Source organism: Pelobates fuscus, chromosome 9, assembly GCF_036172605.1.
Source record: "Pelobates fuscus isolate aPelFus1 chromosome 9, aPelFus1.pri, whole genome shotgun sequence".
In the NCBI taxonomy this organism is placed as follows: domain Eukaryota; kingdom Metazoa; phylum Chordata; class Amphibia; order Anura; family Pelobatidae; genus Pelobates; species Pelobates fuscus.
Window position 1 is genome coordinate 14,687,492 of NC_086325.1, and position 18,052 is coordinate 14,705,543.

General features: G+C 41.8%; 1 protein-coding gene across 2 annotated transcripts; it reads right to left on the reverse strand.

Annotated features, from left to right (window-relative positions):
- Nucleotides 1-1,152: 1,152 nt before the first annotated feature.
- Nucleotides 1,153-15,168, reverse strand: ALKBH6 (alkB homolog 6). 2 transcript variants are annotated; one of them, XM_063433220.1, is made up of 7 exons: nucleotides 15,071-15,168; nucleotides 11,248-11,307; nucleotides 3,183-3,251; nucleotides 3,040-3,100; nucleotides 2,463-2,614; nucleotides 2,273-2,389; nucleotides 1,153-2,139 (listed from the first exon to the last, which is right to left on the reverse strand). In XM_063433220.1, the coding sequence occupies exons 2-7, from the start codon at nucleotides 11,296-11,298 to the stop codon at nucleotides 1,873-1,875; spliced, it is 717 nt and encodes a 238-aa protein (XP_063289290.1). In that variant the 5' UTR covers nucleotides 11,299-11,307; nucleotides 15,071-15,168; the 3' UTR covers nucleotides 1,153-1,872. The 2 variants fall into 2 exon arrangements, with proteins under 2 accessions (XP_063289290.1, XP_063289289.1); XM_063433219.1 differs by having other exon boundaries at nucleotides 3,183-3,254.
- Between the last annotated feature and the right edge of the window lie 2,884 nt (nucleotides 15,169-18,052).

Consider the following 18,052-nt stretch of genomic DNA (forward strand, 5'->3'; position numbering starts at 1 on the left):
GGTTTGGCAGTGGGTCAGCAATGGTGTGTGGTGGCATTTCTTTGGGGTGCCGCACAGCCCTCCATGTGCTCGCCAGAGGTAGCCTGACTGCCATTAGGTACCGAGATGAGATCCTCAGACCCCTTGTGAGACCATATGCTGGTGTGGTTGGCCCTGGGTTCCTCCTCATGCAAGACAATGCTACACCTCATGTGGCTGGAGTGTCAGCAGTTCCTGCAAGACTTAGGCATTGATGCTATGGACTGGCCCGCCCGTTCCCCAGACTTGAATCCAATTGAGTACATCTGGGACATCATGTCTCGCTCCATCCACCGTCACGTTGCACCACAGACTGTCCAGGAGTTGGCAGATACTTTAGTCCAGGTCTGGGAGGAGATCCCTCAAGAGACCATCCGCCACCTCATCAGGAGCATGCACAGGCGTTGTAGGGAGGTCATACAGGCACGTGGAGGTCACACACTACTGAGCCTCATTTTGACTTGTTTTAAGGACATTACATCAAAGCTGGATCAGCCTGTAGTGTGCTTATTTTGATTGTGACTCCAAATCCAGACCTCCATGGGTTGAAAAATTTGATTTCCATTTTTTTATTTTGGTGTGATTTTGTTGTCAGCACATTCAACTATGTAAATAAAGTATTTCAGAAGAATATTTAATTCATTCAGATCTAGGATGTGTTATTTTTGTGTTCCCTTTATTTTTTTGAGCAGTGTATATACACACATATAAAATGTATTTTCAAACTGAAATGTACAGAATTCAAATAACCAGAAAAACTAAACATGCATTGAGCATCAAAAGGTCCTGCCACAATCCCAAACTGACAGATATTACTGTTATTTATAAACTCTATTAATACATGTTTATTAACGGATATTTTTTAACGTCAGCAAACGCAGTAAGAAGCCTGATCTCCACAACATGAGACAAAACCATTTGATTATTCCCTTCCTCTTTCTATAGAACTATTACAAAGAGCTCTACACAAAATCCAGAGTGATCCCACTGCTGTAGTAATTCTAGTGACAGCCATTCTAAGGGTCCGTAGCAACCACTCCAAACGGTCAATCAGGACTTTGAAGAAGAAAAACCAGCGTATATAAATAATATTAATATATTTATACAGTCCTCAGAAGAAGATTCCAATAAATGGGTCCAATCCCTTTATTATATTCTTAATATTTATCCAGTTCACGGGAACGTTTTACAATCTGTAAATAATTTTAATTTTTTTAGTGGCGACATAGAAACATAGAATGTGACGGCAGATAAGAACCATTCGGCCCACCTAGTCTGCCCAATAGTTCTTTATTAAAAGTGATCTGCTGTATTTTGTGTGCTGTGCCAGTAGCATTCTTGTATAACCATGCATCAACCATAACCTGGGGGAGTCAGTGTTTTCCTTTTATAAACACCATCCACGTAGCACCCAAGCCTCGCAAACTCTCCAATCTGACCCTACAAGGTGCTGCTAGTTATGGCTTTCCTTATCTGTATTTTTGTGCCTCATTTATTCAGTCTTGGCTTGTGGAAAAAAATTAAAACATTCATAAACTCCGCACCCTGCTCATTTGATGTTCACTTATTTTTTGTTGGTTTAGTATTCATAAAACGACCAATATATTTATTAAATATATTCTCAGTGACATGATATAAAACAGGAGTTCACCGAGTGCCAATGTGTAGGGTAAAAGCCACGATCTGTATATAAAGATACAGAGCAGAGAGCAACATGCAAACGCTGTGCTCTCGGCCTGTTGGAAGTACACTCTTTAGCACAGTTTAATGGATGTACAATTAGAACAATCGCAATGTACGCCATATCGTATTCCTTTCTGCTTAAAGAGTCAATTTAGAGTCGTTCAGATCTTGTCATCTCCCTTTCCCAAAGAAGAGGGACGTTTTCAGGACTTTAGGGACATAACGGATAGTCAGCGACACCCGTGTCCCTCTCTGTAATGTTTCCTCAGAAGAAGCTGAGCATTGTGCTAAGTTGGCTACGGTATGACTCAACGTGTCACACATCACTGGTCGTATCCCATGAAGGTAACGCGTATACAGATCTTCACGCAGAAGGAGGAGACTCCGTGGCTCCAGCAGCAGGGAAAAGACATGGCGCTGATCCTCTGACTTACTACCCTGGAACAAGAAACAGCTGTTATAACATACAATAAAAACACCTCCTCCAAAACATAAAGCAAACCTTGCTACACTTCAAATAGAGAACCTGAGATTTGGACTAGTTGTCAAACCCTAGACTTGTATAATTTACCAGTTGTTGGTCCTCTAGACATTCTCGATCCACAGGCAAGTAGAAGTCCAAAACAATATGTGACCCTAGGCTAATGGTGGTGACTGTGGGGTAATATAGAGGACCATCCTCATGAGGCTGTAAGGGAAGATAAGACATAATAAAAAACCAAGGAAAAGACAGAATGCATTTAGAGTTTCCATATACTTACCATTATACCCTCTCCAGACTTATACTCATTGACTAGCACATGGTTGGCAGAGTAATCACCAAACGCTCCCAATGATGAAATCTTCTCGGTGTAGGTCTGCAGCCAGGAGGGCAGCTTTTCCAATACCATTCCCCGAGGGTGAGGTAGGCCCCCTATAACAAAAGATATCAACATGGGCAATAAGCAAAATATGTTATATTACACCACATTATATACATAATACAGAAACATTCAGAACACACAAGTTGGAGGGCAGGATCTTCTGAGAAACCAAATTCCTAAATAAGGCAGGTCCCTTGTTTTCCGTCAAATAAGAGGGGCAGTAACAGTGAAGCCAAAACGGCAAAGAGCACAGCAAGAAAGTAGTCATAAAGATTGCAGACAGAGATGGGTACGGACAACTATGCCAAAATTCAAAACGAGGGCCAAAAATGAGGATACAGACACAAAGACATCATGTGAAAGGCTGAAAAGGATACATAGGGAAACATGGGGCGGCTGCAAAGACATAGGGAAACATGGGGCGGGTGCAAAGACAGGGAGACCCAAGACAAGAAGGAAGGACATAATATCTCACCCCAGTTCTGTAATTTCCTCCCAGAAAGCTGAGTCCATTTGGGCTTGGGAGCGTTATATACCTGAGTGTCAGAAAGGGTACAATCAGTTATGGCGTGGCAGTCACTAATAGCCTGGGAGAGTTTCATAGACTTTACTCTGTACCTGGCGTAACAGGTATTCTTCCTCCTGCTCACTGATGAATTCTGGGATGTAATATGCCGCACGAGGAACCTGCTTAACAAAAAGACCCAGTCTGTAAGTTCTGGGAAACGTCTCAGAAACTTAGAAAAAGGTAAATCAAGTAGCAACATTTTAAAAATACTGACTGGTTACATGAATTCAGTATGAAAGGATTGGAGTAAATGGTTCCATCAAATTATTAAACGGACTCTCAACAGCACTTTCACCACTGCAGCATTCTGTAGTCGCTGTGATCTGGTACCATTCTAGGGAAACCTGCTAAATTGTTTATGAAGAGTGTGACACTTGGTTTGCAGTTCACTTTAGCAATGATATGCTAAACTAGAGGTTCATAATTCCATATTACCAATAGACATTCATTGGTGCCAAACAGACTCAGGAAATCGTGTATATATATATATATATATATATATATATATATATATATATATACACACACACACATACACATACATACACACACACACATAAAAAAATATATATATACACATATATACAGTGTGTGTGTGTGTGTGTGTGTGTGTGTGTGTGTGTATATGTATATTTCTTCCACACAAAAAAATAATTAAGGATAAATAATCCACGCTATCTCCTGAATGCACTCTCATGAATATTAAAAGGATTAGAATAGCATGGCTAGAAAATGTAATAAAGTGTAAAACTCCTACTTATGTAACTAACGTAACGCAAACAGCAGCTTTAAGTACCAACAATAGTTGGCATAGCCTGCTATAAATTGCATAAACTGCCAATAAGCAGCATAAAGTTCCAACACATCGGGCGCAGGGAAGTCTGACGGACTTTTGGATCCTGTCACAGCGCTTTCGCGCCATCTTAGCCTGTCAGACCGCCATTTACTTGTTCAGACGAATAGCCTATTGCCGGTTCACGACATTCGTGTGTTTTTCCACGAACGCGTAAGTTTCACGAACTTACGCGTTCGGTTGTTTCCCCGACACGATTACTTGCTTATTTTTCGCCATTCGCGGCGGCAAGTTACACGAACGCTCCTGCCTTTTCGGGACTTTCGCCATGCGCATTGGCCATTTTTTTTCCGCGCTCGGAGCTTGTTACTGCCCCCAACGGCCGGTACTCGGAGTTGAGGTTTAGTGATAGTGGCGGTCGGACGGCTCTCTGTATCTCTGGTCTGATTTTCAATTGTATTCTAATATTGTGAGTACTTGTCTGTTCCCTGATTCCCTCTCCCTTTCTTTGGGTTAATAAACCCTTCTCTAAGTTGTTTCATTCCTCTAGGTTCAACAATTTAACGGTTTCTTTTCTATACCTGTCAGTCTTCATTGCATAATCATTATGCCTGCTGACAAAGATAATCAAAACCCATCTGGGTCTTATGTCCCCACTCAAGAGGATTCAAAAATACCTTAAGCTGAGCTTGATACCCCTGCTGATATGCGGACTCTATTTGACAAAACTATGTCACAGGCTATGACTAAAGCCTTTACCTCAGCCATGGGACTAATGTCTGACTCACTGTCACAGACACTGACACATGCCTTTATTCAGGCTCAGAAATCGGCACAACCGGCCATTACCCAGGCTTACCGACCACGACCCCTGTACAGCCTCAGGCTGGCCGTAAGGCCTTGGCAAAACAAAACACTCCTCAATATCTCAGATGGACAGTTATGCACCTGTCACAGATGGCGCGTCTATTCCACCACTGCGCAAAAGAGCCACTAGCCGGGCAAAATAAGATAATGGAAAAGGCCAAAAGCCCAACTAGATTCTGAGTCAGATCTCAGCGATATTGAGGGGGAAACCTATCTGGATTCGGAAGATCCCTCGGATCTGGAATCAGATAGTCTGGCCGAAGGATACGATCCTGACCGAGACCGCACTGCGTCTCAAGCCGAGACATATCATGTGGAGCAAAAAGCCCCAGGGGACACGGATACGATCCTGGACCCCCACGGGGAACCCCTATTTGACCCCGATGATCTGCGCCATCCACAATCAGCGGAATGGTCCCCCTCGGACCATGTGGCGAGATATATAGCGTCTAGAGTACGCAAGCCTTTGGATAAGGCGACACGCAATAAGACCCACGGTCCCTGATGATGCTTGCAGAACACCTGCAGTTAACCCTAAAATTATACAATTCCTGAGTAAGACAGGTTGGAAGCCTAACAAAGGCTTGGATTTTTCCCTGCGTAATTGCCAGGATAAAGTATTAGACATATTGGGTCCGGCAACTAAGATTTTTGAAATGGTCGAAGACGACCAAGATTTGGACCGGGCTGCCATAAGCGGGTGGATCCAACGAATCATTTGTTTAATTGGCAATGCTAACACTGCGATGGCCACGGAGCGTCGCAAATCTATATTGTTAAAAATTGAACCCAAATTAATTAACATTGCTCTGAATGAGCCGGGCACCCAAGCCAAAGGTCTCTTGTTCGGAGACAACTTCGTTAAGGAGCTCGGCTCCTTCGTCCATACGTTTACTGCCCTTGATAAAGCGCAATCTAACATGCGCAAAGTATTCCACCCTAAGGTTTTTGGTGGGGCTTGAAGAGCCAGGAGCCGCCTGTCCGGCCGTGTTAACAGGAGTTCATTTAGACAGAACTGAGGCTCCTATATTGGGCGAGCTAGTTTCCAGGAACATCGCAACGTCCCGGCCTTCTTCCCACAACGTGGGCGGCCATGGGTTGCTCGAGGACCACGGAGTGCTCACTGAGGACGACGACCTTATGGTAAGTCCTCTTATGTTCCATTTTTCCCTAGGGGCAGTGGGGGGCAGACTCCGTCATTTTTTCCATGTATGGTCCCACATTTCATCAGATGTCTGGGTACTCAACACTGTAAAAGGATATGTCATAGACTTCCTGTCTATACCAATGCAACATTCCCCTCCACGGGAAATCCGTTTTTCCCAACAAGACGCAATACTTGTCACCAAGGAGATCCGGGACTTGGTAAAAAAAAAACGAGCCATCACAGAAATCCCTATGACCACACCAGGGTATGTGAGCAACCTATTTCTAGTTGCCAAAAAAGGTGGCGGTGTCCGCCCAGTGATCAATTTGAAACACCTCAACACTTACGTATCATACAACCATTTCAAAATGGAGGGAATACACTGTCTAAGAGATCTCCTCCAACCATCAGATTGGTTTCGCCACAGTTTCCATCCAATCTCGCCACTGTGAACTGGAGAAGCCTGGTTGCTCGCCTGCTCCCTTTGGACTATGGACCAGACTTGAAAAACGTTTATTCTCCCTGCAGAAAGGCTTGTTCGTGCCTTTCAGCCGGGGTGTTCGGTAGATTCCAGCTACCGAACAAACTACCGTATGAGGGACCACCTAGGAGCAGGAGTGTGCCATCAATTAACCGCCCAGAAGCTGCGGTTAACCGCAGCTTAATTGATGAACGCTGGGTGGCCTTTGTTCATTTGCCGAACACATGGCAGCGGCCATTTTAACTTCCGAACGGCCAGCGGTGTTCAGCGCTCAAACTATGGAACTGAAAACGGACACTTTATTGCGCGAACACCGCTGAGCCGCCAGCCTCCTTACCTCGGCATTCGGTAGTGGAACCGACTGGCTGTTCATTCGGTAGTTTGACCGTATGAACAGCCTCACCCCAGATAGCCATGCCATGGAGCCTATTCGTGTAACGAAAGACTATGTGAAAGACTTTGGCTCCATGGCGATTGAACTATATGTATGTGATCTGAGCGTCATTCGGTAATAATGTGCGCTCAGATCTAAGCTACCTGGGGATATATTGCATGTATGTGTTTTGTGTACTAAATGCATCAATAGGTAATTTTATGTCTTTTACTGTCCCAATTATCTCCAGGGCAGAGAGGAGAGAATGTGAGGCATTGTGGGAGGTAACTCATGTGTGATTGGTGTATTGTGTAATTACTGTAAATCCCTCCCTTGCATGGGAGGATCCCATATAAGCCTGTTGTGTGAGCTGAAGTGTTGTCTCATTCTTGGGGGGAATTTGACTGTATGCCGATTGCCAGGAGTGTAAGCTGTTCGTATTGCCTTTCCTGTTCGGCTGCTTCCAGGGTTCGTGTGTCTGCTGTTCGAGAGTTGGTGAATACGTGCAGTTTGGAGTTCGGGAGGTTGGTGATTGCAGTAGCTGTTGGTCTATGGGAAAGGGGATTATCGCCTAAACTGGGTTTTATCCTCTTGTGAGCGAAACGGTCCACAACAGCAACGTTAGACCTACAAGATGCTTACCTTACGGTGCCGATTGCCCTACAACACCAAGACTTCCTGCAATTCATTTGGCAGGGAAAAAAAATGGAGATTCTCCTGTCTCCCTTTCGGTCTATCTTCAGCCCCGTGGTGCTTCACCAAACTTATGAAGCCCGTGGTCGCCTTACTACGCAGTCGAGGAGTACGTCTTATAATCTACTTAGACAACATCCTCATCATGGGCCAATCTTCTCAACTCACCAAGACCCATCTGCACTGGACTCTATTCTATTACAAAACCTAGGTTTTCTCGTCAATTGGGAGAAATCCATGTTGGTTCCCACACAACACAGAGTTCTTGGGCCTCATCGTGGACTCTACGTCGCAGACCCTACATCTGCCAATAACAAAATGAAACAGTATAAAGAAGGAGATCAGACGCACGCTGGCAACTCCCCAGCTCACTCTCAAACAGTTGGCAAGAATGATAGGTCTTCTGGCGGCCTCCATACAGGCCATTTTCCCGGGCCTCTCCATTATTGGGCGCTACAACGCTTACAAGCTTCCCACTTGAGAGACGGGGTAGCCTACACGGACTGGATCACCCTAAACGCGGAAGCGAAAGACTAACTAAAATGGTGGCTCCTCCATATGGAAGCCTGGAATGGCCGCGCCATCTTTGGCACCACACCAGATCTCATAATAGAGTCCGACGCGAGCTTACCTGGTTCGGGTGAACGCTGTGGAAATGTATCTACAGGTGGCAAATGGTCCGACATGGAATCATCCCTCCACATCAATTGCCTGGAATTTCTCGCTGATCCTTTGCGATCCGCAGTTTTTCGCCTACTCAAGCCCAGAGCTCTATCCTCCTGAAGATGGACAATATATCGTCAGTCCGATATATCAACCACCTATGGGGCACGAAATCGAGGATTCTGGCGAACATGGCACGAGATTTCTGGCAATTCTGCCTGACACAAGGCATCTCAGTCACAGCAGAATACATACCCGGTCTCTGCAACACCACGGCGGATTGGTGCTCACAACACCTCAGAGACCCCAGCGACTGGCGACTGGACCCCAGGGTCATCAAAGATATACGGTCACTATGGGGCCCCATGGACAAAGATCTTTTTGCCTCCCGCTTGAATGCCCAACTGCCCAGATTTGTCAGCTGGAGACCATACCCATCAGCACTGGCAACAGATGCATTCACCCAAGATTGGGCGTCCACAAGGAATTATGCCTTTCCACCGTTTGAAATGATCCCACGTTGCCTACTGCAGCTGCAACGCCAGACGGGAACCCTGGTGATTGTGACACCATTATGGCCCTCCCAACCATGGGTTTCCCCCCCCCCTCTTAGAGATGGAGATAGATATACCCCGCATTCTCCCACACTTAGAGTACCTCCTTTAGGACCCGGAAGGATCCCCTCATCCCTTGATACAACAAGGCCTTCTACATCTTACAGTGTGGCTGATTTCAGGGGACCTTGGGCAATCCAGGAAGTTTCGGAGACAACTCTCCACCTTCTCGAGGGCGCATGGGCACCCGGCACGAGACAGGCTTATAAGTCTTCGTGGATCAGATGGCGTGATTGGTGCCTGGAACGAGATTTGGATCCCATATCGGCTCCTTTAACCTCGATCCTTCAATTCCTGACTTCACTGTTTGAAGATGGCAAAGCCTACCGTACAGTGAACCTGTACCGATCGGCCATTTCGGCTACACACCGAGGTTTAGATGGAATCCCGATTGGACGCCAGACGATGATATGTAGACTCTTACGCGGCATAAAATTTGCACGTCCCCCGGTGCCACGATATTCGGTACTGTGGGACGTCTCCATCATTCTCACTTTCCTAGAATCATGGCCAGACAATGCAGTTCTGTCCCTGAAACAGCTGTCTGCTAAACTGGTTATGCTCCTTTGCCTCATATCCTGCAAGAGGGTTTCCGATGTCAGAGCTCTGGACCTCACCGCATGTTCCTACACCCCCGAAGAGGTCAATTTCGATATTTCTCAAAGAACAAAGTCGTCATCAAAGAGAGTGTCATACCCAGTGTTTCCGGACAGGCCGCTCCTATGCCCGGTCAAATGCTTACAAACTTACGAATCTCGCACCTCCGCACTACGGGACATAACGAAACACGAACTCTTTGTTTCATTCCGAAAACCACACCTTCCAGTATCTACTCCTATCCTCGCTCGCTGGGTTAAATGGATTATGTCCTTAGCGGGCATTGACACGTCATTATTCTCACCTCACTCTGTACGGGGAGTGATGGCTTCCAAAGCCTCTTCGATTGGTTGTCGACTTGAAGACATTATGAAAGCGGCCGATTGGTCATCAGAATCCACCTTTCGTGACTTTTATTTTAAACCCATTCAACACTTTGCGGGAACGGTAGTCTCCCAGCGTTAAACCAGCATAATAGGAGCCTCCGTGTCTTAATAAAATTCACAGATTTTACTATTATCATGACGTAAAGTCATGATTTTATTAACGACACGGAGGCGAGTATTATCCTTCCCGCCCAGCCCGAAGAAGGAGGGAATATGGGTAAGTTGATCTCACGGTAAGTCCTGATTTATGGAGTTTCCTCTTCATGCTATGTATGTCATTACTTGATCTTATCCACAAGGAACAGATTAAGGGTAAGTTGGCTCACGGTAAGTCCTGATGTCATGGAGTTTTTTCCCTCCGGTTATGTTTCTCAATCCCTAATCCTTATTCACGATAGCTTGAAATAATTAAACTCTATCCACAATGACTGGTGATTCATGCATACACTCTGTTTCATACTAGAATATTACCATATCTTTTACAGCTTAATCTACATATCTTTACGGATATTACCTTTGTGATCGGACCAATTTTTGGTTGGATGGTTATCGTTATTCGGGATCGCAAATAAAGAGGAATAGGATTGACAGAGCCTATTATGCTGGAGAGAGGAACCTGATTGGCTGTTCCTGTTGCTAAGGAGATACTACTCTCAGACTCTAATGTTATATACTGGTTATGTTTAAAAAAAAAATGTCTTTGCTGCTGAGGGAAATAAAGAAAGAGTGCAGCATAATAGGAGCCTCCGTGTCGTTAATAAAATCATGACTTTACGTCATGATAATAGTAAAATCTGTGAATTGTCGGCTGAAACTGGAAAATTCCAGTAGCCACTAATCAAAGATGATTCAGGTGATAACGCAAAATATTAGATACAAATTGTAGCACACCACTCCTTCAAGATGTTTCACGTTCTCTCATCCCCCACGCGATTCCCCCCCTTCACGTTCTCCCATCCCCCACACGATACCCCCCCCCTTCACGTTCTCCCATCCCCCACGCGATACCCCCCCCTTCAAGTTCTCCCATCCCCCACGCGATACCCCCCCCCCTTCACGTTCTCCCATCCCCACGTAACCCCCATTCACGTTCTCCCATGTTTTGTGCAGTAGCAGAATGTGAAGCACTTTATAGTAGGCTATTCTAATATTTGTCTATTATTCATCAGCTTGGGTTCAGGAGATAGTGTGAATTATTTTTTTCTGTGAAATTATATATATATTTATTGAATTGGGATTTTTTTTGTGCTCCCTCTCAATATATATATATATATATATATATATATATATATATATATATCATTACATTACATTAGACAGAGTATGGTTTATAGTAGAGGTGCAGCAGCTGATACTATTACTATTTTAGTTACGTTCTATTTAATCCTATATCTGTCATATAATCCAATACACGAAATCTAATCTCAGATATGCCCCTCTAATCTGTCAGCACCTCATCTAATCCTAAAAATGCCCCAACAATCCCAGGGAATTCACATACTTTATCCAGGAGAAAACATTCCAAGTCACAGGAACCAACCCCAGTCTGCATCCCAGCAATCTGCAGAGACAAAAGAAATATCAGAATCAAATCCACATGTGACCTTCTCAGAGTCTTATTCTGTCCATCTAATGATATGTTCTGAATAATAATAAACTCAAACTCAACACAAATCATACTTTTATATTTGATATATGTTATATTTATAACCACATGGCATATACACATATCAGACTATACAGAGGATAATTCAGTCCATGTTATATTATAACACAGGGTATATACACATTATATCAGACTATACAGAGGATCATTCAGTCCATGTTATATTATAACACAGGGTATATACACATTATATCAGACTATACAGAGGATAATTCAGTCCATGTTATATTATAACACAGGGTATATACACATTATATCAGACTATACAGAGGATAATTCAGTCCATGTTATATTATAACACAGGGTATATATACACATTATATCAGACTATACAGAGGATAATACAGTCCATGTTATATTATAACACAGGGTATATATACACACATTATATCAGACTATACAGAGGATCATTAGAGTCCATGTTATATTATAACACAGGGTATATACACATTATATCAGACTATACAGAGGATAATACAGTCCATGTTATATTATAACACAGGGTATATACACATTATATCAGACTATACAGAGGATCATTCAGTCCATGTTATATTATAACACAGGGTATATACACATTATATCAGACTATACAGAGGATAATTCAGTCCATGTTATATTATAACACAGGGTATATACACATTATATCAGACTATACAGAGGATAATTCAGTCCATGTTATATTATAACACAGGGTATATATACACATTATATCAGACTATACAGAGGATAATACAGTCCATGTTATATTATAACACAGGGTATATACACACATTATATCAGACTATACAGAGGATCATTAGAGTCCATGTTATATTATAACACAGGGTATATACACATTATATCAGACTATACAGAGGATAATACAGTCCATGTTATATTATAACACAGGGTATATACACATTATATCAGACTATACAGAGGATCATTCAGTCCATGTTATATTATAACACAGGGTATATACACACACATTATATCAGACTATACAGAGGATCATTCAGTCCATGTTATATTATAACACAGGGTATATACACATTATATCAGACTATACAGAGGATCATTCAGTCCATGTTATATTATAACACAGGGTATATACACATTATATCAGACTATACAGAGGATCATTCAGTCCATGTTATATTATAACACAGGGTATATACACATTATATCAGACTATACAGAGGATCATTCAGTCCATGTTATATTATAACACAGGGTATATACACATTATATCAGACTATACAGAGGATCATTCAGTCCATGTTATATTATAACACAGGGTATATACACATTATATCAGACTATACAGAGGATAATTCAGTCCATGTTATATTATAACACAGGGTATATACACATTATATCAGACTATACAGAGGATAATTCAGTCCATGTTATATTATAACACAGGGTATATATACACATTATATCAGACTATACAGAGGATCATTCAGTCCATGTTATATTATAACACAGGGTATATACACATTATATCAGACTATACAGAGGATAATTCAGTCCATGTTATATTATAACACAGGGTATATACACACACATTATATCAGACTATACAGAGGATAATACAGTCCATGTTATATTATAACACAGGGTATATACACATTATATCAGACTATACAGAGGATAATTCAGTCCATGTTATATTATAACACAGGGTATATACACATTATATCAGACTATACAGAGGATCATTCAGTCCATGTTATATTATAACACAGGGTATATATACACATTATATCAGACTATACAGAGGATAATTCAGTCCATGTTATATTATAACACAGGGTATATACACATTATATCAGACTATACAGAGGATCATTCAGTCCATGTTATATTATAACACAGGGTATATATACACATTATATCAGACTATACAGAGGATCATTCAGTCCATGTTATATTATAACACAGGGTATATATACACACACATTATATCAGACTATACAGAGGATAATACAGTCCATGTTATATTATAACACAGGGTATATACACATTATATCAGACTATACAGAGGATAATACAGTCCATGTTATATTATAACACAGGGTATATACACATTATATCAGACTATACAGAGGATCATTCAGTCCATGTTATATTATAACACAGGGTATATACACATTATATCAGACTATACAGAGGATCATTCAGTCCATGTTATATTATAACACAGGGTATATATACACATTATATCAGACTATACAGAGGATAATTCAGTCCATGTTATATTATAACACAGGGTATATATACACATTATATCAGACTATACAGAGGATCATTCAGTCCATGTTATATTATAACACAGGGTATATACACATTATATCAGACTATACAGGGGATCATTCAGTCCATGTTATATTATAACACAGGGTATATATACACATTATATCAGACTATACAGAGGATAATTCAGTCCATGTTATATTATAACACAGGGTATATATACACACATTATATCAGACTATACAGAGGATCATTCAGTCCATGTTATATTATAACACAGGGTATATACACATTATATCAGACTATACAGAGGATAATTCAGTCCATGTTATATTATAACACAGGGTATATATACACACACATTATATCAGACTATACAGAGGATCATTCAGTCCATGTTATATTATAACACAGGGTATATACACATTATATCAGACTATACAGAGGATCATTCAGTCCATGTTATATTATAACACAGGGTATATACACATTATATCAGACTATACAGAGGATCATTCAGTCCATGTTATATTATAACACAGGGTATATATACACATTATATCAGACTATACAGGGGATAATACAGTCCATGTTATATTATAACACAGGGTATATATACACATTATATCAGACTATACAGAGGATAATTCAGTCCATGTTATATTATAACACAGGGTATATACACATTATATCAGACTATACAGAGGATAATTCAGTCCATGTTATATTATAACACAGGGTATATACACATTATATCAGACTATACAGAGGATAATTCAGTCCATGTTATATTATAACACAGGGTATATATACACACACATTATATCAGACTATACAGAGGATCATTCAGTCCATGTTATATTATAACACAGGGTGTATACACATTATATCAGACTATACAGAGGATCATTCAGTCCATGTTATATTATAACACAGGGTATATATACACATTATATCAGACTATACAGAGGATCATTCAGTCCATGTTATATTATAACACAGGGTATATACACATTATATCAGACTATACAGAGGATCATTCAGTCCATGTTATATTATAACACAGGGTATATATACACATTATATCAGACTATACAGAGGATCATTAGAGTCCATGTTATATTATAACACAGGGTATATACACATTATATCAGACTATACAGAGAATCCTTCAGTCCATGTTATATTATAACACAGGGTATATACACATTATATCAGACTATACAGGGGATAATACAGTCCATGTTATATTATAACACAGGGTATATATACACATTATATCAGACTATACAGAGGATAATTCAGTCCATGTTATATTATAACACAGGGTATATACACATTATATCAGACTATACAGAGGATAATTAAACTATATATTTATTTTATTATATGACATTACTTGAGGTTGGTTCATTACCTCTCCCAGAATCCTTTGCGGTCACGGCTACTTATAACATGGGCTGCTGTGACTGTACTTCCTGTTTCTCATAATTGAGTGGCAGTAGTACTAACCAATCAAAGATTGGAGCTCCCGCCCCAGCCAATCACCAATCGCAAACTTCAAACTGTTATCTCGGCCAATCGGCAGCGATCCCGCCCTTTTCCTGTCATAACATTTCAAATGGCATAACATTTCCATAGAAACGGAGGAAAGGCACGTGCTAAGGAAGGAGGTTGTTAGTAGGGCGAGGGCGAGGGCGGTATATAACCCCATACATGGGGTTACATGGGGTGTTATTACAGGAGAGGGGTATATGACCCGGTATTCTTACAAGAGAGGGGGATATAACCCCAGAGAGGGGTATTATTACAGGAGAGGGGTATATAACCTCAGAGAGGGGTATTATTACAGTAGAGGGGGTATATAACCCCAGAGAGGGGTATTATTACAGGAGAGGGGGTATATAACCCCAGAGAGGGTTATTATTACAGGAGAGGGGTTATATAACCCCAGAGAGGGGTATTATTACAGGAGAGGGCGTATATAACCCCAGAGAGGGGTATTCTGACAGGAGAGGGGTATATTACCCCATAGAGGGGTATTATTACAGGAGAGGGGTATATAACCTCAGAGAGGGGTATTATTACTGGAGAGGGGGTATATAACCCCAGAGAGGGGTATTATTACAGGAGAGGGGGTATATAACCTCAGAGAGGGGTATTATTACAGGAGAGGGGGTATATAACCCCAGAGAGGGTTATTGTTACAGGAGAGGGGGGTATATAACCCCAGAGAGGGGTATTAATAAAGGAGAGGGTGTATATAACCCCAGAGAGGGGTATTATTACATGAGAGGGGGTATATAACCCCAGAGAGGGGTATTATTACAGGAGAGGGGGTATATAACCCCAGAGAGGGGTGTTAATACAGGGGGTATATAACCCCAGATAGGGGAATTAATACAGGGGGTATATAACCCCAGAGAAGGGAATTATTACAGGAGAGGGGGTATATAACCCCAGAGAGGGTATTATTACAGGAGAGTGGGTATATGACCCCAGAGAGGGGTATTAATACAGGGGGTATATAACCCCAGAGAGGGGAATTATTTCAGGAGAGGGTATTATTACAGGACAGGGGTATATAACCCCAGAGAGGGGTGTTAATACAGGAGAGGGGGTATATGACCATGGAGAGGGGTATTATTACAGGAGAGGGGTATATAACCCCAGAGAGGGGTATTATTAGAGGAGAGGGGTTTATATCCCCAGAGAGGGGTATTATTACAGGAGAGGGGTTTATAACCATGGAGAGGGTGCATTATTACATGGGCTATTTAACCCAAGAGAGGGGTATTAATACAGGATAGGGGGTATATAACCATGGAGAGGGGTATTATTACAGGAGAGGGGTATATAATCATGGAGAGAGTGCATTATTACATGGAGTTTATAACCCCCAGAGAGGGGTATTATTACAGGAGAGGGGTTTATAACCATGGAGAGGGTGCATTATTACATGGGGTATATAACCCCAGAGAGGGGTATTAATACAGGATAGGGGATATATAACCATGGAGAGGGGTATTATTACGGGAGAGGGGGTATATAACCATGGATAGGGGTATTATAACAGGAGAGGGTGTATATAACCCCAGAGAGGGGTATTAGTACAGGGGGTATATAACCATGGAGAGGACATTAGTACAGGGTGTTTTCAACCATGGAGAGGATATTAGTACAGGGGGTATATAACCATGGAGAGGGTATTAGTACAGGGGGTATGTAACCATGGAGAGGGTATTATTACAGGGGGTATATAACCATGGAGAGGTTATTAGTACAGGGGGTATATAACCACGGAGAGGGTATTAGTATAGGGGGTATATAACCATGGAGAGGACATTAGTACAGGGTGTTTATAACCTTGGAGAGGGTATTAGTACAGGGGGTATATAACCACGGAGAGGGTATTATTACAGGAGTGGGGGATATAACCATGGAGAGGGTATTAGTACAGGGAGGATATAACCACGTAGAGGTATTAGTACAGCGGGTATATAACCATGGAGAGGGTATTAGTACAGGAGAGGGGGATATAACCATGGATAGAGTAGTAGTACAGTGGGATATAACCATGGAGAGGGTATTAGTACAGGGTGTTATAACAACGGAGAGGGTATTAGTACATGGGGGAATATAACCATGGAGATGTTATTAGTACAAGGGGGATATCACCATATAGAGGTGGTATTATTACATGGGGTATATAACCATGGAGAGGGGGTTTATTACAGGGGATATATAACCATGTTGAGGGTGTATTATTACAGGGGGTATATAACCATAGTGAGGGAGCATTATTACATGGGGTATATAACCATGGAAGGGGGGGGGGGTATTATTACAGGGGTTATATAACCATAGTGAGGGAGCATTATTACATGGGGTGCATAACCATGGAGTGGGGGTATTTATTACAGGGGGCATATAAACATAGAGAGGGGGTATATAACCATGGAGTGGGGTATTTATTACAGGAGGCATATAACCATGGAGAGGGGGAAATATTACATGGGGTATATAACCATGGTGAGGGGGCATTTGTACAGAGGATAAGGGAGGGGTGGCATGCCCATGTGCTTGTTTTGGATGGACGCACCTTGAGCAAGTGGGGTAGCTGCCAGCAGGTGAGCGTCTGAAAGAGTAGTGGCTTAAGAAAATGCTTGAGTACAAGTGGTTACAGGGGAAGGATATTCTTTACTTGGGGGAATCAAATTTGGGTACGTTTAGATGTGGGGTTAATTGAGATTTGGGGTACTGCATGGCCTGAGCTGGCTTTAGTGGGGAGATGGATCCCAGGATCAAAGGGCAACAATTCAAAAAAGATTTTATAAAGGGCTAACGTAGGCCTCGTTGAATATTTTTGGGTATGCATTTCAAATGATTTAATATATTG